Genomic DNA, 23,090 nt, shown 5'->3' with positions numbered 1-23,090 from the left:
TGTGTGGCCTTGGGCAAGCCACTTAACCCCATTTGCCTCACAGAAATCATAAAAAGAAAGAGAGAAAGAAAGAAAGAAAGAAAGAAAGAAAGAAAGAAAGAAAGAAAGAAAGAAAGAAAGAAAGAAAGAAAGAAAGAAATGACTGGTACATTATAATCCAGTAGGAGACTCAAAACTAATAAATTTTAAAAAAATGAAAACATTATATTAGGAATTATATCAGGTTACAATGGGAAAGATATCCCCCAAGGTCATTTAAGTCAAAACTTTCATTCTGCTGACAAAGAAATAAGCACATGGAAGTACAGCAATCCTCCAAGATTCACAAAGGGGAATTATTGGCAGATCCAAGACCTCAGTGCAGATCTCTTGACTTTTAGTCCTGAAAGGTTATTCTAAGGGGTTTAAGTGCAATTCTTACCCTATCCTATGAAGTGCTTATTATAATATTTTTCCCTGGTTTTATAAATCGCTAACAGCTTAGTACAAGTTAATCTCCTAATCTTCTTAGCTGTTTGTGTGTGTGCTTAAGACAACCAATTTGGAGAGAGTTGTGGAATATTCCTTATACCTCTCAAATCAAACCGTTTTCATTGAGGCTTGTCAGAGTGTAGGATAAACTGACCGCAGATAAACAAAGGATAATTGGCTTAATAAGGTTAAACAAAGTAAGAATAATATTGTGGTAGGACACGAACATATGTAGAGCAAGGGAATATGAATGCATTTTAGATTAAACAGCATTTTCCACACCAAACTTTTTTTTAAGAGAATAGCATGTAACCCAATCCTTGACCCTAATAAATGTTTTTTTTTAAATTGAACTATAAAATGATAAGCTTTTTTCTTCATGAAAAAATAGAGTGCAAGATAAACTAAAACTCAAAACATGAGTGCAAAATAAATAAAAAATTGATCAACATTTAAATTAAGGGTTCTTAATTTAATGCATCCAGGGATGGATCTTAGAGGGTCGTTAAATTAAGTGAACTCAAATAAAAAAAATGCATTGTTTTCAGTAACTTTTGGTTTCCTTTGTAATCATTTATTTTGTTTTATTATTATTGAGAAGGGATTCACACAAATCCCTTCTCAGCATAGAACATGTTAAGAGCCTTTTATTTAACTGAACAGTTTAATTAGCTTAGATAAGTTAATAATAGCAAATATGATGATAAAACCTCAATGTTAATTGTTTATCAAATCATAAAATAGGAATATTTGATAACAAAATTACTTTCTTATATGTTAAAATTTTGGAATTGTATTTCTAGAATCAAATACTGTGATCTAGAATGGTCTTCAGAGGGCCTTGACTTTAATATGACATAAAAATTACACTCAAATGCTCACTGTAGAGTCTTTGAAGGACCTTAGTGATCTAAGTCAAGTGTTGTAAATCTCAAGTAGAAATTGGGACCACTAAGGCTTACATTATTATCTATATTTCTATATGTTTTGTTAAATATTTCCTAATTGCATTTTAATGTAGTACAGACTGCACTCAGGAGTATTGTGAGCTAGCCTCTGATCTAAGTTCAGAAAACACTATTGTAAACAAAAATTTCAGTAATTTTACATTTTGAAGGTCAGCACTAGCTTTTTCAGAGTCACTGTGATGGTATTCCAAAAGGCACTAGGATATAGGTATTCAATATGAGATTTTTTATGTGTTCTAGTACACTAGGATCTTTTAGTAAATGTCACAGTGAAATTGCGCTAAAAGTTTGGACTTAGAGACTTAGATTTAATTCCAAATAATGTTAATCAGGTTCAACTTAGTGATATATTTGCTCTATATAATAACATTTGAGAAAATGGAGTTTATTAAGATTAAATTCAGAATACTATAGACAGAGAAATTAATATTAAGTGAAGTAGAATAATAAAATGAAAAAATTGTGAGTCATAGCATATGTATGACATACATGCTTTATGGCATAGTAATTATATACATAAAAGCTTTTCCTGAGTGAGAATTACTTGTTGAATGCACAGTTTGCTAGTCTGTTGAAGGAAAACCTTATTTTCACAAACCTGTATTTATAACTAAAATTCATTTTAAAGACACATGCATATTATACATTACACATATGAACATCACATATCCACACATACATGTAAAAGATGTTACATGTGATATTTATGTATATAGATATGTAGGTAAATACATATCTATGTGAAATATCTCATATGATCCTTAACAAAAGCTCTGTGAAGTAGAGCCTAAAAATACTTTTATTTTATATTTGAGAGAGGTAGAAGGAAAAGACATCTCCCTTTTCTCCCCAAAGAATCACATATACATGAATTCCAAATTGTTGGAATCTTATTTAATTATGTTTTACTGTGTTTGAAGGTACACAAATGTTTCCAATCTTCATTTGCCACATAACAGAAGTGGCAATTTCATTCCTAGATAGGAAGTTTAGAATGTCTTTCCTGACAAAGAGGTTGTTGAATATGAAATGAGTTACTGGTGAAGATTATAGAATATAATATGTTATGTTTCTTAAGATACTGAAGAAAGAATCTTTTTCATGTGTATCTCAGTTTAGAAAAACTGTACCCAGCATGTAAGGGAAAGAACTTGATGACTTTACAATCTTGTAATTCTCTGTATAACCTAGAAATTAATGGGATGTGGTATTTGTGAGTTTGGAAAAGCAGAGCCCAATAATATTTGCTTGTGCTGGACTTTTAGAAATGATAAAAATGAACAGACAAAATCATGTTTAAGTTGTGTATTGTGATGATTAGTATTTACTGTATGTGAAGCTTGCTCATCATTTCAAGAGAAACTAGAAAACTCATTTCGTTAAAATTGCCTCATTCTGTCCCTTTAATCTTCAGAGAATTTTCGTTAGTATGTAAAGTGATTTAGCTATCTTGTTCCAAATAATTGAAACACTCACAAGATTAGAGCTTGTGCTTTTTATTGGTCTTTTCTTCTTCTTTTTTTTATTTCTTCATAGCTGGAAGGGCACAATATCTTCTCCTCTCTGAGCTCCAGTGAATATGAGCAGGTGCTGGAGATCATCCGCAAAGCCATCATCGCCACAGACCTTGCTCTGTACTTTGGGAACAGAAAGCAATTGGAGGAGATGTACCAGACAGGATCGCTAAACCTTAATAATCAAGCACATAGGTAAAGAAAAAATTTAGTTTAGAGATATAGGCATGACTATGGGGCTTCCATTTTTAAACAGTATAGGAAATTTCAAAAAGTTCTATGTCCATAAATTGGTATTAGTAGATAACATTTGTAAATCTGTATAATCCAGTTTCTTAAAGGCAAAATCATTGACGTATTTAATTTAAAATCCATTAAGTTTGCACTTACTGAATTGTTATCTGTGCATATAAAAAAAGGTTATTTTAGAATAGATATTGAACATTGTGCTTTTATTTTAGAAATTTAGATAAATTATTTTAATTACATGGGAATTTTAAATATTATTTTGTTCATGATTTTCATTCTCTAGAATTCATAGTCATTTATGATTTTCATTATCTTCATTCTTGTACTTTTTTCAGGTCATTGTTTTGTGGAATTCTAAAGGTTTTGTAGTCATTTTCTTACCCCCCCTTTGCTGTGATTGCCTTGGTGTATGGTGATAGAGCACTCACTATCTGAAAAAAATAGTATTTATGAGTATTTGTTGAGCTACATATATATATATATATATGTTTTTTGTTGTACCTATATATTAATGGATCTGTGTTCTTATCAGTATGTATATTCCCCCTGTTGATGGAGATCACAATTTATATTTATGCTTCCCCATCATGTGTAACTATTTTTTTTCTGTGTCCTTCTAAATGTTAGTTATGGGGAAGGAGGCATCTGTGTGTTAGGGAGCATCTAGGGAGTATGTATTCTCTTAACATTATGAAGTATCAAAGATTTAGTAATTATAATATAAATGAAAATGACATGCTCTTAGGTTGGGAAAAACTTATGTCAGCCTTCCATAAGATCTTTTGAGTTTCTGTATAAAGTTTAATCATTGTGATCTAAAAGCATATAACAAATATATATAACTGCATTCAAAGTGTGAGATATAATAGATAATTTGGTGTAGAATAAGAGGTTTTATATTTTTGTTTGTAGAGACTGAACAGTTTTTTAATCACGAAATTAAGTTTGTTTTGATCTAATGCTATTAAAGTTAGCAGATTATTTTACATACATTATGTATCTTATTTAGATAATGCACAACATATCTCTGAATACTTTTCTGTACAGGTCTGTTTGAAAGTTTAGATTAATGATTTTTTTGTTTGTTTTAGCTTTAAGATTTTGAATTACAGCACTGGCACATTAGTCTAGCATGTATTAACTAGATCCATTTAGAATTCTGAGACAGTACTTTAGCTATATAGCATTACAGAAATATCATTTAGATCTGCCACAATGTTTGATTTCATAGAAGGCACCTAAAAATGCAGATATTTCCTCCAAAGTAAAGATCATCAAAATATCTACCTTTTATTCATTTATTTTTACACAGTTTTTCCCTCAATTACATTTAAGCAAAGTTTTTCTACATTTGTTTTTAAAAATTTTTAAGTTCTAAATTTTATCCCTTCATTTCTCCCCTTACTCTTACTGTGTATCCTAAACTAAGTAAAGAAGAGGTAGTTTGGCAGGCTGGACTTAGATTTTGATCATTAGTATGTCGATACTAATAATAATAATAGCTAACATTTATGTAACACACTTACTCTGCCGTGCTAAGTGCTTTACAGTTATTATCTTTTTGATCTCCACAGCCACCACAGGATTGTTTGGTTTTTTTTTACAGATAAGAAAACTGAGGTCTAAAGAGGTTAAGGGACTTGCCCAGGGTCACAAAGCTTGTCAGTGGCTGAGGTCGAAGATCTTGTCTTCCTAACTCCAGGTCTATTGTTCTGAGTCACTGCCCCATTGATGACCTTCTCCAGAGGTCTGTCAGATCTAACATTATTGAAATTAGGTTGTTCCAGATCTAAAAGGAGTAAACTGAAGCCTTCCACTATAATCTACTGCCTACTATAACTATTCAACCTTTCCTTTAAGTAGTTAGATGCTCTGTACATGTTTAGTATCAGTATTTGTCTATGGTAACTTTCAGCAAAAAAAAAATGCAATTTCCCCATTTGGTTCTTTTAATTTAGTCTATCCTTGCTGTTGCCTAAACTGAGGCAACACTGCTACCATGAACCATTTTTTTTAACTTCAATTAAAGGCTGATCGATTTTGTTTTACCTCTGTGAGCATCATTCATTGCCCCTGGTTTATTGCAATCTGTTTCTGCCCCCTGCCCCTCTTCTCTTTCCCCCATTCCAGAACCCAATCACAGGTCTTCAATCTTTTTTTGTAAACCCCTATTTGAGATCTAGCCTCTAAGGTTAAAGTTGTTTTGATTAGGTCTAATCTCCCTCATCTACCTTCCTTTTTATTCTCCCCTCTTCCTTCAAACTCCCAGGTTCCATGTTGAGTGAAATAATATTTCTTTACTCCATTCTCTGTGGGTATTTTTTCCTCCTTTGACTGATTCAGAAAAAGAAAAATTTAAATATCTCACACTAACCCCACCCCCTTTCTTCCATGTTATATAATCTAATTCTCTTCCTTGATTGCTTGAGATAATTTTCCTCACATTTCTTTTCCCAAGCACCCACTCCCTTTCCATTCTTCTAATGAGATCCACTGAACACAAAACAACTCCCTGGCCCTCTGTCTTAATAAATTCCTTCTTTGATTCTCAGTCAGTGAAAGGGTTCTAAGGAGACTCATGAATAATTTCTCCTTATGATTGTTCATTCACATTTACCTTTTTGTATTTATCTTTAGCTCTGTGTTTGTAGTTTAAAGTTTCCCTGCAGCTCTGGTCTTTTTATGAGAAATACTTGGGAATTCTTTCATTAAAGGTTTATTCTTTCCCTGTAAGATTAAACTCATTTGTGCTGGCTAAGTTATATTTGATTCTTTGCCTTCTGAAATATCATATTCCATCCTTTCTATTCTTTATAGTGGTGACTTTACATGTCATAGGAAACATTTTTTAAACTATTATGTTTCAGATTCTTTATACATATTAATTCATTTGATCAAAGGAAGCTATTGTCATTGTATGCAAAATTTTAGATGACCTATTTTAAATGTAAAGGTCATTTACTTAGCTTATTTGTATTTCCAGAGCAATTATTAACATGTTTAAAACCCCTAATCCATTAACTGTTATTTATCAAATCCTTAGTCTAGAGATAATATAAAGAAAATGCAAAAAAAATCCCTTTCCTCAAAGAACTTAGATTCTAATGAATCTAAATAAATCACAACATACAAGATGAATATAGAGTTTGTGTGGAAGGATAATTCAGTACTATCAGTTAATTACTTTCTATTTCACATGTAGCTTATATGTATATATTTACTTGCAGTGATGATGCAGTAGATAAAGGCTGCCCAACCTTACTTTTAAAAGGTTTTATAGAAGCAATAATCAATATATTTTGATTTGCTATTTTATTGATAGTTCTGCTCAACTTCATTTACTAAAGCATTTAGCAAACCCACTGGAGCCACATAAAATCACCCTGCATTTTTTTTACTTCTTTTTCATGTTTTTCCTGCACCTCTCTCATTTCTTTTCCCAATTTTTCTTCTATCTCCCTTATTTGATTTTCAAAATCTTTTTTGAGCTCTCTCATAGCCTGAGCCCAATTTCTGTTTTTCTTGGAGTCTTTAGGTGTTAGAAGCTTGTACTTCCTCATCTTCAGATTGAGTATTTTGATCCTTCTTGGGATCATGGACAATATATTTCTCAATGGTGTTCCTCATTTTCCTCTCATTTCTCCAGTCTGTGCCTGGTTTGGGGGTGCTTCCTGAGCTTTTGAGTATTATTGAGATACCCCCCCCCAACAAGGATCTCCGTGTGTGAAGCTCTGTCTTCCCTCCTGGTCTGTGAATGACCACAAGTGCACCCCTCTGCCACTGGGCTGAGGTGAGGGAGGACCTGCTGTTCTATGGGGGGCCTAGACTGTGATCAGGATCTGTATGTGGTCAGAGCCCCAGAGTCCTGTTCCAGGGACAGAGGACATACCTCGAAAGTCTCCACTACACTGCAGTAGGCTGAGCACTCAAAGCTCACTGCTTACAGGCTCTGCCTGCTTCTTTTCTGGATCTGGGCTGCCTTGGCCACAGGCTTCAAGGGCTCGTTCTGGCAGAGGGCCCCCAGCTGATCTTCCAAGTTGTGCCCGGTGCTCCCTGGGGGGTAGGTCAGGAAACTGCCCTCGCTGCTGTGAGCCATGATGGCTCCCAGGTGCCCTGGGGCTGCCTCTGGGAGGCTGAAGTTCCTTCACTCTGGAGAGGTGCCCGTCTAACCTGGTGGAGCAGAGGAGCCTTTCCACTATTTTCCAGGTTACCTTGGTCTGGACAATTGTCTCATTGGATCCCTTTGGGTTCTGTCTCTTGAAAATTTAGAGTCATGATTTTATGATTTTTGAACTATTATGGCAAGAACACCTAGGAAAGGCTTTTTTCCTGTTGCCATCTTGGCTCTGCCCCTCAAAATCTCCCTACATTTTGGACAGCCCTGCAGCAGATGAATTCTTTAAAGCAGGGACTATATATCTCTAGAACTGAGCACTGTACAGGAAACACAGTAGGTGTTTAATGAACACTTATCTTGTGTTTGGTTGGTTTCAGCGTTTTTCCCAAAATTGAATTTTTGAAACATTTTGTCTTGGTGTCCTTTTAGAAAATCATCCAGTCGCTTAAGGGTTCTGTGATATTAATCTTGCCTTTGACTATGGAAATTCATATCTGCCTCAGGACAGCTTATATAAGTAATAGACCTTCCTTCTTTAACTGCTTTCTAGATGAAACTCATATCTATGAAAAACAGTTTTCAAGTTTCCATATTTAGAAAGGGTTTTATCTAAGGACAATATTTAATCCTGTCATTTTTCTTTAATAATATCTTCTGCTCCTTTCATTAATATACTTGTTTCTTTAGCAGTCCATTTGGATCTTTTAAGGAGTTTGAGCCTTTTTTTCCAAGATTTTTTGTTTTATTTGATATTTACTTGCACAATCCATTCTCATTATATAGAACCATATCCGAATAACTGTCTTAACCTTCTTTTTCATTGTTAGTTATTGACATACTTCAAAGCATGACTTCTTCAAAGCATTTGATATCTGCCTTCATTGCCATTCTTTTTCTTGGAAATTGAAAGAGGTTTGACCTGCTTTTACAAGGAATTATTTTTCTAGATTTAGCTTTTTCTATATTGATTTGGGTGCAACTTCTATGGAAGAGTGTTTACAGATTTAGAACAATCAGTTGCTCTTCCATTTCATTGTCTGTGATTTTCATATCAATATAGTATCAGCAGAGAAATGTTTAGAGTACCTTTCTAGAATTGGTTTGCTTGCTAAAAATAAATAACAGACACAAATTAGTACATACTTCTGCCAAAGATACAAAAATGTCATATGAAGTAAAGTCTCAGAGGTTTCTCTGAGGATCTCCCAAATCTATGCAGTCCTTATATTACATTCTCCATCTGTTCAGTTGAAATGACTGCCTGCACATCTTTTATTTTGATGATTGTTTCAGAATTGGTCCCAGATGCCCTGGCTTTTGAGCTTTTTAAACTTCTGCCTGGCAATATGCCTTCCCTCCTCATTGGAAATGTAGATTTTTTTTAATAGACCTTCTTTAAGGTATACCTAGTGAATAGCGAGTTTTATTTTTTATCCCATAGTAAACCAACATTAAGCAAAATACTCTGCCATTTCTCTTGTTTTATCTTTTCTAGAGTACTCTGGTCATGAACAATTTGATTGTTACTACCATTTTTTCACTATATAGACATTCCTATTTAAAGTTGAGAAAAATTCTCATCAGTTATATGACTATAGTGCTATACTGATTTTCCATTACACTGAAGCTAAAAGTGTATCATTATTTACACAGGTGATTATAACTAATGTATTTATTGAATAATTGCTATACATTTATAATGTATAATATATTATAAATGCTTTTTGACTCCATTCATTATCCCTTTAACTTTTTGGATTCTGTGATCATGACATAATCATAACAGCATTTAAGAATCGTAATGCCTTTCCTTTTTAGATAGATGAAAAATAAAATTGCAACAGAAATTTTAACTGATAATAATCTATGGTGATTATGAACCTAGAACTCTATATGTTCTTAAAAATAATTCCTCTTATGCTATAGGTAAAACTATGTCTATTTGGTCTTCATTAATATTAATCCTAATCTTTTAACACCAGAGAACACTTAAAACCAGAATATTCAGTGATGATTACAGAAAGCATATATAAATTAACTTATAGTTAGCAAAGAGCTTTCCATATTTTATCTCATTTGAGCCTTACAACAACCCCTCATGAGGTATAGGTGCTTTTATGATTTTCATTTTATATATGGTAGAGGGAAGTACAACAAATGCTTGGCATCTTTCTGAAGGAGCTCCTTTCCAGAACAATTCACCTCACAATTTGGTCATAAAAATCACAATCTCAGATCTGGTAGCCAGTTTCCTGTACCTGAAAAAGAAATGCTTTAGCAATATTTCCAGAAATAATTTTGACCATCATTTGCTTGATCTGGAGAAAGCTAGAAGGTGCAGTGGACAAGAGCACTGAACTGGGAGTCAGGAAGACCTGAATTCAAATTTGGCCTCAGACCCTTGTTGTTTAACCATTGGCAAGTTACCTGTGCTTACCTCAGTTTCCTTAACTGTGAAATGACAGTAGTAGCATCCACCTCCCAGGGTTGTTATGAAAATCAACTAAGATAATATTTGTAAGTCATTTGGCATAGTATCTGGCTCATAGTTGATTCTTGATAAGTATTTGTTTCCTTCTATCTTCCTTTACTTGAAGATTTTTGGTTCACTAAAAACCTTTCCCTAATGAGACCATTTATTCTACTTCTGTTGTTGTTTGTCCTTCTTAAATAGTTCTGGAGGATAAAGAAGTTTTTCCTAATAAAAAACTTAAAGAAACTTCTAATCTCTGCTCAGAGTATTTTGCTTAATGTTGGTTCACTCAGGGCCAAAAAATAAAACTCACTATTCACTAGGTACACTTTAAAGAAAGTTCATTAAAAAAAAATCTACATTTCCATTGAGGAGGGAAGGCATATTGCCAGGCAGAAGTTTTAAAGTTTTAAAAGCTCATAGTTAATATATATATCAAAGTCATTTATTATTTCCTTTGTCATAAGGAGTATGCCATTCATGTACTAGATTCAGTTCCCCTTTGCTTCAGTAAAAACAACTTTACATATTTTTATATATGTGTCTTTTTTTTCTTTTATGCCTTTGGGTAGAGGACTCAGCCATAAGTGGTATTATTAGATTGAGGATATGCTCAGTTTTGTGACTTTTGGAGCACAACCTGAAATTTCATTCCATAAGAGGCTGAACCCAATTAATTTCTAGATTCGCTAATAATACACTAAAATTTCTGTCTTCATGTTCCTCTACCATTATCATTTTGATTTTTGTCATCTTTCTACCAATCAGACCTAAGATAGACCTAATTATTAATACTTGGAGCATTTTTCTATGCTTATTGGTAGCTTGGATTTCTTCTTGAAAATTGGCTATTCATTCTACTGTCTGTAAAGTCTCCAGTAGCACAGCCCCTGCGGAGTGAAGCACCAGTTCAGACTGTGGAGGTTTGGACCAAATGAGGAATTAACAAGGCCACCATGATCCTAGGTCATCTCTTGCCTCAGTATTGCCTTTTGTCAGGTCTTCTTATGCCTTTGAAAATGGTGCTTATAGCCATAGTAGAAGATCTTATGTCCTGAGATTTGAGGAGAAAAGGAGTAGAGTTTTACTTGTAGTGGGTTGGTCTATGTAATATAGAGTATATGGTGTCTGCCTGAAAAAAGAAAAGAAAATTGGCTATTCATATCCTTTGGCCACTTCAAATGAATGGCTATCATTGTGTGTTTATTTATGTATATATTTGAAATAATTCCTTATGCATGTTCTATTATCAAACTTTTATCAGAAGAAACTTAAAGATTTTTCCCAGTTAATTGCTTCCAATTTCAACTACATTGCTTTTATTTGTTCAGTTGCTAAAATTGTAGATTTCTTCTTTTCTCATTCCCTCTGTCCCATTGTCTCATCTCTTTCCCATCTATAGTTATGATATTAATCCTCACATATTTATGATTTGACATTTTATATCTAAATCATATATCCATCAAAGAATTCTATCTAATACATGGTATGAAATTTTGTTCTAAACTTAGTTTCTTCCAGATGCATTTTTAGATTTCTGTGCCATTTTTGTTCAAGAATGACTATTTATTTTCCTAGTAGTTGCAGTCTTTGGTTTTTGTCAGAAAATATGTTGCTATACCTAAATTGCTTCACTGGGTTTACTTTTCTTATCTTTAAGCTTATTTTTCTTATTTTTTAGTTTCAATATTATTTTGGAATATAATTTGAGATTTAGTGATAAAAGCCCCTTCCATCCAATTTTTAAAAGTAATTTCCTTAGAAATTGTTGACCTCTCAATGTAATTTATTTTTTTCAAACCTATAATGTAATATAGTTTATTTGTTTTATTATTAGCAATACCTTTATTTATGAGAGCCATTTTTATGTTATTATAGATATATTAATGATATATTAATAAACTGATTGGTAAGCACTTAGTAAAATTAGTTTCAATAATATTAATATTTTTACTATTGTATGATCCAAACATGAACAGTTAATACATCTCCACTAATTCAGGTCTGTTATTATTTCCATTAAGAATGCTTTGGGGGCAGCTAGATGGCACAGTGGATAGAGCACCAGTTCTGGAGTCAGGAGTACCTGAGTTCAAATGCGGCCTCAGACACTTAATAATTACCTAGCTGTGTGGCCTTGGGCAAGCCACTTAACCCCATTGCCTTGCAAAAAAAAAAAGAATGCTTTGTAGTTGAATTCATATTATTTTTATGTCTTGCTAGGTAGTCTTCTAGATATTTTATTAATTATAGAATGATTTTGAATGGCATTTAATTTTCTCTCTTTTCTTCAGGATTTCAATATACTTCATGTGTGTTTATTTTATGTTCAACAACTTTGCTGAACTTATTAAGTGCTTCTCTTAATTTTTTAAAATTTGTCTCTTTAGAATCCTTATAAACACTATCATATATCATTTGCAAAAAACACTAATCTGGTTTCCTCTTTGCCTATGCTTACTCCTTTTCTTATCCCTATGTAGTCCTAAATTGAATAGTAATGATGAGAACAGACAAACTTACTTTATAACACTGATATTATTAAAACAACTTCTGGTTTATTTCTGTTCTATATAATGCTGGTTCTTGGGTTTGGATAGAAAGATACTATTTACAGTATTTAATAAAGGAAGCCAGCTATACTTTAACTTTCCTGAGGTTGTATTATATGTTGAAAGTGAAAAATTAGGTGACTGAATCTTAATTCAATCCCATCCCCTTATTGAATGACAAGCCACTCAGTATCTCTGCCAAACTCCAAATGGGGTCCTGAAGAGTCAGCCATGACTGAAAATTGACTTATCCACAGTAACAATAGTATATAGATCAAGTCAATTGAAATTTTTTTTAGGTTTTTTTCAAGGCAAATGGGGTTAAATGGCTTGCCCAAGGCCACACAGCTAGGTAATTATTAAGTGTCTGAGGCCGCATTTGAACCTAGGTACTCCTGACTCCAGGGCCGGTGCTTTATCCACTAAGCCACCTAGCCACCCAATTGAGATTTCTTAATGTGAATTAACTATTAATACTGTAAACTCAGATATACTTTGTTTCCTAATAAGATAGATATTAAATTGCATACTTCAGAAATGCATTTATTAATTATTGAGCACCACATTTTTGCACCATAGGTATTTAAAGATTTCTTTTAACTAGAAAATTATAAAACACTTTCGCATTATATATGCACTTAATCAACCATATATTGTCATATATTAACAAATATTTTCCATTTATTAAAAAAAGGTAAGCTAGCATCATCTCAGGGTCCCAGGAAAGATCTGATGACTACCATAAATATTGTTGATAAGTAAGTGGGCCGTGATGATTAGAGGTTCAAGCAGAAAGCATATCCAAATTATGTGGGATTCTTCACTGAACTTCATTTGCAAAGTTAAAATAGAATCCACTTTGAAAAGTAACTATGGATTCTTGCAAACATAGTTGGGTTTTAATTTGCCTCTGATTTTACAAAATTAATATCTTTGATTATGAGCCCCTTTAGTACTAGGATTTCCACAGAAGCACTAAAGTCATTTTTTGGTTAGAGTTGTCCACTGCTAATTAATTGAAACATCTTAATTCTCTGTAGATGAACATGAAATCCTCTCTCTTCAGTCTTTATCTAAAAGGAAGAGAAAAACATGGCAAAATTATAGTTCAGAGGCATATTCTTATTAACAAAATAAAAGCCAACCTCGAAGTTAATCCTTCATTAAACATTTATTAACCTCCTCTAATATGCCAGGCAGTGGGCTAAGCACTGACAAGGAGCATTTGTTTCCTTTCAAGCAGCCCTTTGTTACAGCTTTTAAAAATAATTTACCCTTAATCTTGAGGCCAAGTTCTCTTTGCTCTATCTTTCTTATTTTAAATGCACTGCACTATCTATCCTAGTTCATGCTTTCAACAGTCTAGTGTTTTTGGACTGTTCCAATAGTCCTTTTTTATTCTCACTGTCTCTAGTTTCTCCCTTCAGCCTTTACACAGTTGGGCACATTGATATTCCTATGCTAGCCCCCAATTAAAAAATTTTAGATGGATTTTCTTCTAAGACATAATATACTTTTTCACTTGCCATTCATAGCCTTGAATAGTTTTGGGCCTATTTCCCTTTCTATTCATCTTTCATACACTTTTTTTTTTCAAGAAATTTCTTTTTTTGCTGAACTGGTAAGTTATACAATATTCCATCTCACATTTTTTTTTCAAGTGAACCCCTCATTTGAAATGTTCTCACTCTTCACTTCTGTGTAATAGAATGCATAGGTTCCTTCAAAGCACTGTTCTGTCACTTTCTAAATGAGTCCATTCCTGATTACTTTACATTTATTTTTTGTTCATATCTCCCCTCAGTAGAATCTAAGCTTTTATGAGTGCAGGAATTATTTTATTCTTATCTATATACTGCCAGCAAATAGTTTGGGACTTCATATTTAGTAAATGTGGTTTAATAGGCTAGCATTATTGTTAATAAAAATACACTTCTTGAATTTTAATTTTACCATATTTTTTTCTGTTGAAATTGAATTAAATTGAACTCGGTAAGAAGAATAGCATTTTCCAAATTGGAGGCCTATTGGGTTACTGACACTGACAGTTGATTTTTTTTCTGCCCCAGAAGCAATATAGGTGAAAGGTATAGTGATAGATATCACTGTGCACAAGAGAATCCTGAATGCTGTTCCATTGGGTTATGCTCAGTTAGCCATGCTGTTGTTGATTCCTGTGTGACATTCCTCCCACCCCCATCCCCACTAGGGCATTCCTATATTCCAGTGAAAAGATTCAAGTTTTATTTAAATAGTGTTAAAATGTTATCTTCAACCATGTACTCTTTATCAGGAAGATACAATAAAGACCACTAGTTAAAAGACTTTTTAGGTGAGGAAAACTGAAGCCAAAAAACATTATCCGAGGCACCCCAAACCACAGCTTGTTCCTCTAATGTCTAGCCAGAGTATATTTCAGATAGAGTATATACACATATATATTTCTATCTTTCTAGAATTTATTTATCTATCCATCTGTCTTTCTGTCTATCTATCTAGAAATCTATATTTCTGTATATCTAGAATATATATATGTATATATACATATACATATATATATATATATATATATATATATATATATATATATATTCCTTTCAGAGACTTAAAACTAAAAGGGAGGAGGGCCTTATGAAGATTCTCCAACATTTATAGAAAACAAGATAATTCACCCATGTGAACAGTAAAATCTAGAATCTGGCAGGACCTGACTGTTGTTTTGCCAGAGAGCTCCTGGTGTCAAAACTCCTTCTACCAATACCATATGGGCATATGGCCACTTATATGCAAACCTAATATTAATTTGCTATGATCTCCCAGTGGAATGCTGGCCCTCTATCTATTACACCGGGTCATCTCATGAAACCTGGATGCCTAGGATGCCTCCCAAAAAGAAGTTGAGTCTCTTGTATGTCCTTCAGGATTTGGTGTGGTCAAAAACAATTAAAGAAGAGAATGCAGGAATATTGAAAAGGGAGGGAACAGCAACAGAAGAGTTGGAGGGTATCATGCTCAGGACTAAGCCATTCTAGGACCAGGTCTAAAAATCCTTTATACTCCTTCATCTCATATCTATAAATTACATTGTAGTATAATATTTGGCAACCTATTTTCCCTTTTTTTAGAATAAAATCTTCATATTCCATAGGTTAAAATATAATACTTTTAGCCTTTGACCTTATAAAATCAATAAAAATAATCAAGGGGAATTGTTCTCACAAAGTTTTAGAACTACTAAAAAAGATACTAAAGAGAACTATATTAAACAAATACACAAAATAATGTGTTTGTTGTATTTAACAGTCATATCCTCCCCCCCTTGTATGTTAGAAACTAAAAGAGGGAAAGGGATAACCCTCCTTAAATAGAAAATTTTAGAACTGAAATCTTTATAAGATTTATCATATTCACTTTATCATTATATGATATTTAAGCTTCTGTTGAAAAAGTATTTCTCTTATGCCAGTGGAGGCAATAAAACCCTAAAATTTATCATGTCCTTGGAAAGCACTTATCAAATAGTGTTATTTTCATTTTTAATGCTATTTTAATGTGAAATAACCCAAATAGGATTTTTTATGCAGTAGTAAACTTTTTTTAAAACCACAGTCACATGCTTTAGAATATTATCTGAGAGGACATTAAGAAAAAAGAGGAGCCATAGCTTAAAAGTATGAAGTAGACCGAGTTGGTGCAACATCATGCCAATTATTTTCTCAGCAGGAGATTAAAAAACAAACATAATACTACAGTATTCATAACACATCCTAAATTTATTTAAAGAATTAACTTTATGAAAACATTTTTCCTTATAAGCTATGAATCAGTGTGATATCACAAAAGTAAGTTTGCTTTATGTTAATTTATTATATTAATGTATATGTTTATCTATTTTCTGTAAGTGCCTCAGGATACTTTAACTTAATAAGTGTAATTTACAGTTACAATCTAAATTTGGTATTCTTGGAGAGCTTTATATATACATATATATATATATATATTTCCATGCAACTGTTATTCAAACTAATCATATGATTTGAGTTTATATTTTTAGCCATCTATACCATTTCACTTAATAGCTCATATAGAAAATGCTATTCATTTGCAGATAAGTGACAAAAATTATTGTAGCATTGATTTAGGGATTTTTTTTATTTAGTATAAGAAATATTGAATGTATTAGTACCATATATACCAAAGTACACTACATTGTAAAGGCATTGCACAGTGAAATCTGATGGAAGACAATCATCTGATGGAAGACAATTTTCTGACAAAATAAGGAAAAGATCTGCAAATTTTGTATAAATTTTCTCCATTAATATCACATGGCGGGGGCTAGGTGGTGCAGTGGATAAAGCACCTGCCCTGGAGTCAGGAGTACCTGGGTTCAAATCCGGTCTCAGACACTTAATAATTACCTAGCTGTGTGGCCTTGAGCAAGCCACTTAACCCCATTTGCCTTGCAAAAACCTAAAAAAACAAAAATCACATTGGACTACAAATGTCATAACATCCATTGAATTGCATCAGGAAGAAGAAAATGGCATAATAAAAAAGCAAAAAATGGGAAGAATAGATAGTCTTAGTTATACAGAGACAAGATCAGCTATGAATAGCACAGTGAATAGATCTGTAATCAAGAACACTTGATTTCAAATCCATTGCCAGATATCTGTTTGTTGGACAAGTCATTGATCCTTTGGCTTGGTTTTCTCTTTGATAAAATGGGTATTATAGCACTTGTCACCCACAGTTATAAGGATCATGAGGAAATATTTGAAAAGCACTATGTAAATGATTATTACTAGTGTGGTTGATGCTCTTTTGTTATCCAATACTACTAATTGTATCTAATTACTAGAATTTTGAGGTTATTGTAGGACTAATTATCAAAATACTTGAAACGGGAGAATACTAGACTTTGGAAAAAATTTCCATACTTGATTAATACTTTTTCTTTTGGCAAGGCAATGGGACTAAGTCAGTATTAAAGTGTCTGAAGCCAGATTTGAACTGAGGTCCTCCATATTCTGGGATCAGTGCTCTGTCTACTCCACCACCCCCTGCCTCCATATCCACAAACGTTTTATGTGAATTTACATTACTAATGGTATAAGAATAAAAGGGGCAAATTTTCACAACTGGTTATTACAGCCAAGCACATCTTCATAAGCATACATTTGCTTAAAAATTATAGAAAATAGAATATTCTACCCTGTGTGTGTATGTGTATATATATCTGTATATATAATATACACTTGGTTGACTATGAAAAATTTTGATTTATTGAGGAGGAGATAGGGTTTAAGGAATTGTGTGGTACTTTTACTGATCCCAGACCTCTCTTTGAAACAATGATCTGTTTTTGAAATTAATATTCTTGGGGGCAGCTAGGTGAGTGGTGCAGTGGATAGAGCACCAGCCCTGGAGTCAGGAGTACCTGAGTTCAAGTCTGGCCTCAGACATTTAATAATTACCTAGCTGTGTGGCCTTGGGCAAGCCACTTAACCCCATTTGCCTTGCAAAAAGACTTAAAAAAAAGACATTACTATGATAAATGAGGAAGCTAAAATCACAAAGTGATAGAAAATGTGTCTACCTCCTACAGATTTAAAGTGCCCAATATTTTTGGCATTAGCTATTCACCAAAGAACATATAAATTCATTCTGACCCTATAATGACTATGTGACAAGGAGCTACAAACTGCACATAATTACCCAATATACTAGCATTTGTTATCAATGATATGCTAGGAAATGCAGTGGCCTAAATTCTGGGAATATAGACATAAATAAAATAGTCTCTTACCTCAGGGAGGTTAGATAAGAGAGGAAGCATGTGCGATGTTGTAGATGTAAGGGGTGAGGAAGATCACAAAAGTTCTCATAAAGAAGTCAGCATATAAGCTGAGAATTTGAAGGAAAACAGTCCTAATTCTAGCCAGATAATTCTGCTGTACAGCTGCAATGAACGTAGGCAATAGAGATAGATGAAGCCAGTCAGAGCAAGAAAGCTCACTTGGCTGGACCAAAGAATAATATAATTGGAAGGTAAGTTAGAACCAAGTTGTGGGGGGCTTTAAATATGAAAGTAAGTCCATGTTTGATGCTAGAGATAATAAGAAAATAGTAGATTTCATTAAATAGGAGTTGGGTGTGAGAAAGTGCTTTAGATGAGAAATGGCATGTATAGGCTACAGGAAAATATCTAAAAAAATAGAAATATAAGAGATCATGGATAATATTAATATATCGTCTTCCAAGTTGATATGCAGCCCCCAAGATCCTTATGTATAGTTTCATGGACCCAATTCAGGAGTACCTGAATTCAAATATGGCCTCAGACACTTAATAATTACCTAGCTGTGTGGCCTTGGGAAAGCCACTTAACCCCATTGCCTTGCAAAAAAAGAAAGAAAGAAAGAAAGAAAGAAAGAAAGAAAGAAAGAAAGAAAGAAAGAAAGAAAGAAAGAAAGAAAGAAAGAAAGAAAGAAAGAAAGAAAGAAAGAAAGAAAGGAAAAAAAGCCCTAAAAAAAAGCTTATAGAGAAAATGAATTGGAAAGGTGAAAGATAAGGCAGGGAGATCAGTTAAGAATCCTTTTACAACAGTCCTGAAAAGAAGAACTGAGCATCTGATCTAAGGTGATGACTGAACAAGAACTGATTGGATTGGTAGGATGAGGAAGAGTTTGTCATATTGTTATATAAGGGAAACATTATATTGTGAAAGACCTCAAATGACAAGCAAAAAAGTTTGGGGGAAAAAAAGCATGCCAAAGATATGGTAGAGTTAAAAGGGCCATCTAATATTGGGCAAAATAATTTTCACATTATTGAAGATTTTGGAATTACTTTGATCTTTCATAATTGGACTGGATAGTTCTAGTTAATTAATATCTATACTAAATATAAATTCAATCACTTTAGTTGTAGGACATGTAATTTAAATATATCTAGAACCAATGACTGACTTGAATATATCCTATTCATCATCAGTCAGTTCTGCAATATAAACCCATCTCAAAAACTATGTTGAAGTACAGTTTACACATACACATGCACAAAGACATTTTAATTTTTTAAGGGGCAATCAGGCTAAATAGTTTGTCACTTTTTTAACTCATTTTACGGATGAGAAAACTGAGAACAAGGTTAAGTGACTTGCCCAGGGTCACACAGCTAGTCCTTCTAACTCCAGGACCAGTACTCTATTCACAGATACATGCATTTATGCATAATACATCTATATATAATCTATAATATAGCTATATATCTATATATCTATATATTTATGTATATAGAAATAGAAGTAACAGATTCAAGGACTATAGATTGAGAACCCCTGACATCTCTATAACATTTATTAAATTTCTATATTTTTTCATATATTCCTAGTATATCCATCATTTTCTAGGATGTAGCAATTAGAATGATTATACATATATATTGCTTTCCATTACACATACAAAAAAACTGTTTCTAGACATCTTTAGAATGCCCTGATTTCTTTAATCAAACTTTCTGTGGTATCCTACAGAAAAATATGTAGTATACAATCTATGAGAATGTTTGCATGAAGGAAATATATATATAGCTTCTTCCTCTTTCTCATAAAGATCTAGTCTTCTTAGCTCATCTAAAAGAATAACATATAAAGACAATACATTCTTTCATTTCTGCTACAGTTTCAGAAAATGTACGTGTTAAAATAATAATGTGAGCAACTCTGAGAGAAAAGATATATTCTGTTTTGAATATGTAGAGTTTGTGATGTCTGTGGGACATCCAAAAGCTGTTGATTTGAGCTTGGTGCCACTTATCCTAGATGCCAGCTTTATTGTTTGTAGGTGATATATGATTTAGAGGCATGACTTGACTTGCTCATACTTTTTTTTGCCCAAATAATTTTATTTGCAAAATCAAAACTAAATACCAACCTACCCAATCTCATGAGTCCCATAGTAAATTTTTGCTAATACAGAAATATGGTATGAAATTCTTGGGTCTTTAAAACCAAAATCAAAAGACCTAATGTATTTCTAACATAGATGATCTTCATGAACATTTCTCAGAATATTTCCCTCTCCTCCTTAATGGTAAGGTCCAGCTGAAAATTTTGTGGAATGTTAAGCACATCATGGTAGTAGACCTAGTAAAGTCCTCCTTTGCACTGGTATGACTCATAGAAGTTCTGGGACAGTACTGCAGAGTAGAGAGCTAGCCTCAAAACTAGGAAGAACTGGGTTCAGGCTCCACCCCATCATGGCTAAATTATTCTGTAATCAGCCTGTATTGGTAGAGGGTGTTTATTTTTTAGGAGTTTCCAATGAAATCTCAAGTCTAGTTCCTGTTTTTGTATCTATCCCTTGCCTAATATCCCATGGTGACTTTAGACTCAACAGTTAATGTGAGGTTTACATACTGCTAATCTTTTTAAATAATTCAGAATGGAAAATATTTAATAGATAAATGATTTATTTATGTTTTCATATTTTTGGTAATTGGGATTTGAATGCCTTGTTTTATATAAGCTAATATTTAAATATCTTAATATCTTAAAATTCCTAAAAACTAGTAGATAGTAAATTTGTAAACTGTAAAGGCTATTCAAGACAAACACAGCTCTGTAATTTCTATCATATAGCATTTTTTATTTGAAATCTATTTAAAAACTATACTTCCAAAATTTAATCAGTTAATATTTTTGTCAGGATGGTAGACCAAACCAAAAGTTCTTAAAACACATATTATTTAATATGTATCAAATCTGTTAACACATTTTAAAGTTATGAAACAGATAACTGTGAAATGGTAACTATTTGAAATAGAGATCCATATTCTTTCAATTATAGTATTCTCAATTTAGCCACTAACTATTCATAACTTCTCCAAATATCAAACACCATAAAATGACATCAAATTCAGACATCACTTTGAACTACATGATCTATTTGATATGAATTACATGTCATTCATTAGAAAATTGATCAATACCAGTTTTAAGATGCTAAACATGATTCATAGATTTTTTTTTGCTTAGTCTAGAAGGTTCCTCCCTAAAGGTTATTCTGAAAATAGAAGTCAAAGAACATCAGATTTTACCATACAAAATGAAGGTGTGTGTTTGAAAAAAATGAACCAATTTATTTTAATTGTTAAGGGACAGAAGGACATAGAATTTCAGAAATCTAAGGAAACTCAAGAAGTTTAGTACAACTTGAACCTGAAAGATGAATAATTACCCCCCCAGCCCCTATATTTCTGCCGGTTTGCTATCCTGACTTTACTTGAAGATCTCAATTGATTTGGGAAGGAGGTCTGCTTTTTATCTTCTTGACATAATTGTAGCACTAACCAAAATTATCAGTCAATTAGCAAGGCATTGTGCTAAGTACTGGGGATAACATGACAAAAGTACAGAAGTTGCTGTTCTCAGAGGGCTTATAATCTTAGTGCAAATACACAGATGATTTGTGAACTCATCACTTCTGGAGCTCCCTTCAAAAACGAAGATTTCAGTCCATATGATGCAGGTCCTCCTGTTGTGTCCACCTGTTGGTCATTTCACAGGATCTCACATTTGTAGTAACAATTAAAGGTTATTGAAAGTTTAAAATTTATTCTTAGCACTCTCCATTCCCTTTTTCTTTACCATCTTTGTTGAAGTGGAAGAGAGAGGGGAAACATACAATAGACAGCTATTTAAATTTCTTCTTTGTTTGATGGGATTTCCTTGGGTGAAAAAGGTCATCACCAAATGGCCAATCTACTGGTGATTTGCCTTTTTGTGATTAGCTAGCCTGGTCCTTGGAAAACAGAATTTATCTATTCCCAAGTCTCTACTCAAGGTCTTTTCAGTTGTACTACCTAGCATAGCCCTTGAGAATCTAGGATTGCCTCTGTCTCACAGAGACATATTCAGGTATGTGTGTGTGTGTGTGTGTGTGTGTGTGTGTGTGTGTGTGTGTGTGTGTGTATACATACATATTTACTAAAAAAAACCAGCGGTGGGTCATTTGATGTATAAAACATTAACACTGGTGTGATCAGAAAAAGACATTATGTGAAAGATGACATCAGAGCTGAGTTTTAAGGGAGACTTATTGATGCAGTACATTTCATTCATTCCATTCAGCAGTTATAGGGAACAGAAATGAATGAGTAGGAAGAAGAAAATCAGTTTATCTCAATTACCTTAGTGTGAAATAATATTAGACATTAGGTTGCAACCAGGTTGCTATTCAATTTATATTCCAAATGGGAATGTGTTTATAACTGATCCTTGAATTTTTAGGAAGTCGAGTTTGGACATGTTCAGGCCTATACTTTAGGAAAATCCACTTTGGGCAGCTTTGTGCAAGATGGATTGAAGCAGCGATACTGTAAACAAGGACACCTATTAGAAAGCTATTGTAGGAGTAGCTAGGTGGTACAGTGGATAGAGTACCAGCCCTGGAGTCAAAAGGACCTGAGTTCAAATTTGGTATCAGACACTTAATAATTACTGAGCTGTGTGACCTTGGGCAAGCCACTTAACCCCACTGCCTTGCAAAAACCAAAGGAAGCTATTGTACTACTTCAGATAAGAGGTTATAAAAAGTTACATTGTGGTAATAGCTCTATGAGTAGAAAGACGAGGACATTTGCAAGAGATTTAGAAAATGAACAGATTTGGCAACTAATTAGATTTAGAAAATAAGAATGAGAAATCAAAGATGACTTTAAGTTGTGAACCTAATTAAT

General features: G+C 33.1%; 1 protein-coding gene across 6 annotated transcripts in view; it reads left to right on the top strand.

Moving 5' to 3' along the window:
- The window catches only part of PDE10A (phosphodiesterase 10A), a 394,590-nt gene that overhangs the window by 338,257 nt on the left and 33,243 nt on the right, over window positions 1-23,090 (top strand). For 5 of the 6 annotated variants that reach the window (XM_074188006.1, XM_074188008.1, XM_074188007.1 and 2 more), the window contains one exon: window positions 2,976-3,148. The exons of the other annotated variant lie outside the window; for it this stretch is intronic. In XM_074188006.1, the coding sequence (XP_074044107.1) occupies window positions 2,976-3,148 (173 nt within the window). The remainder of the gene's footprint in view (window positions 1-2,975; window positions 3,149-23,090) is intronic. 6 annotated transcript variants of the gene reach the window in all.

Source organism: Macrotis lagotis, chromosome 5 (genome assembly GCF_037893015.1).
Source record: "Macrotis lagotis isolate mMagLag1 chromosome 5, bilby.v1.9.chrom.fasta, whole genome shotgun sequence".
NCBI classification, from domain to species: Eukaryota; Metazoa; Chordata; class Mammalia; order Peramelemorphia; family Peramelidae; genus Macrotis; species Macrotis lagotis.
The sequence above is the reverse complement of the archived record's forward strand: the minus strand, read 5'-3'. Positions and strand labels throughout refer to the sequence as shown.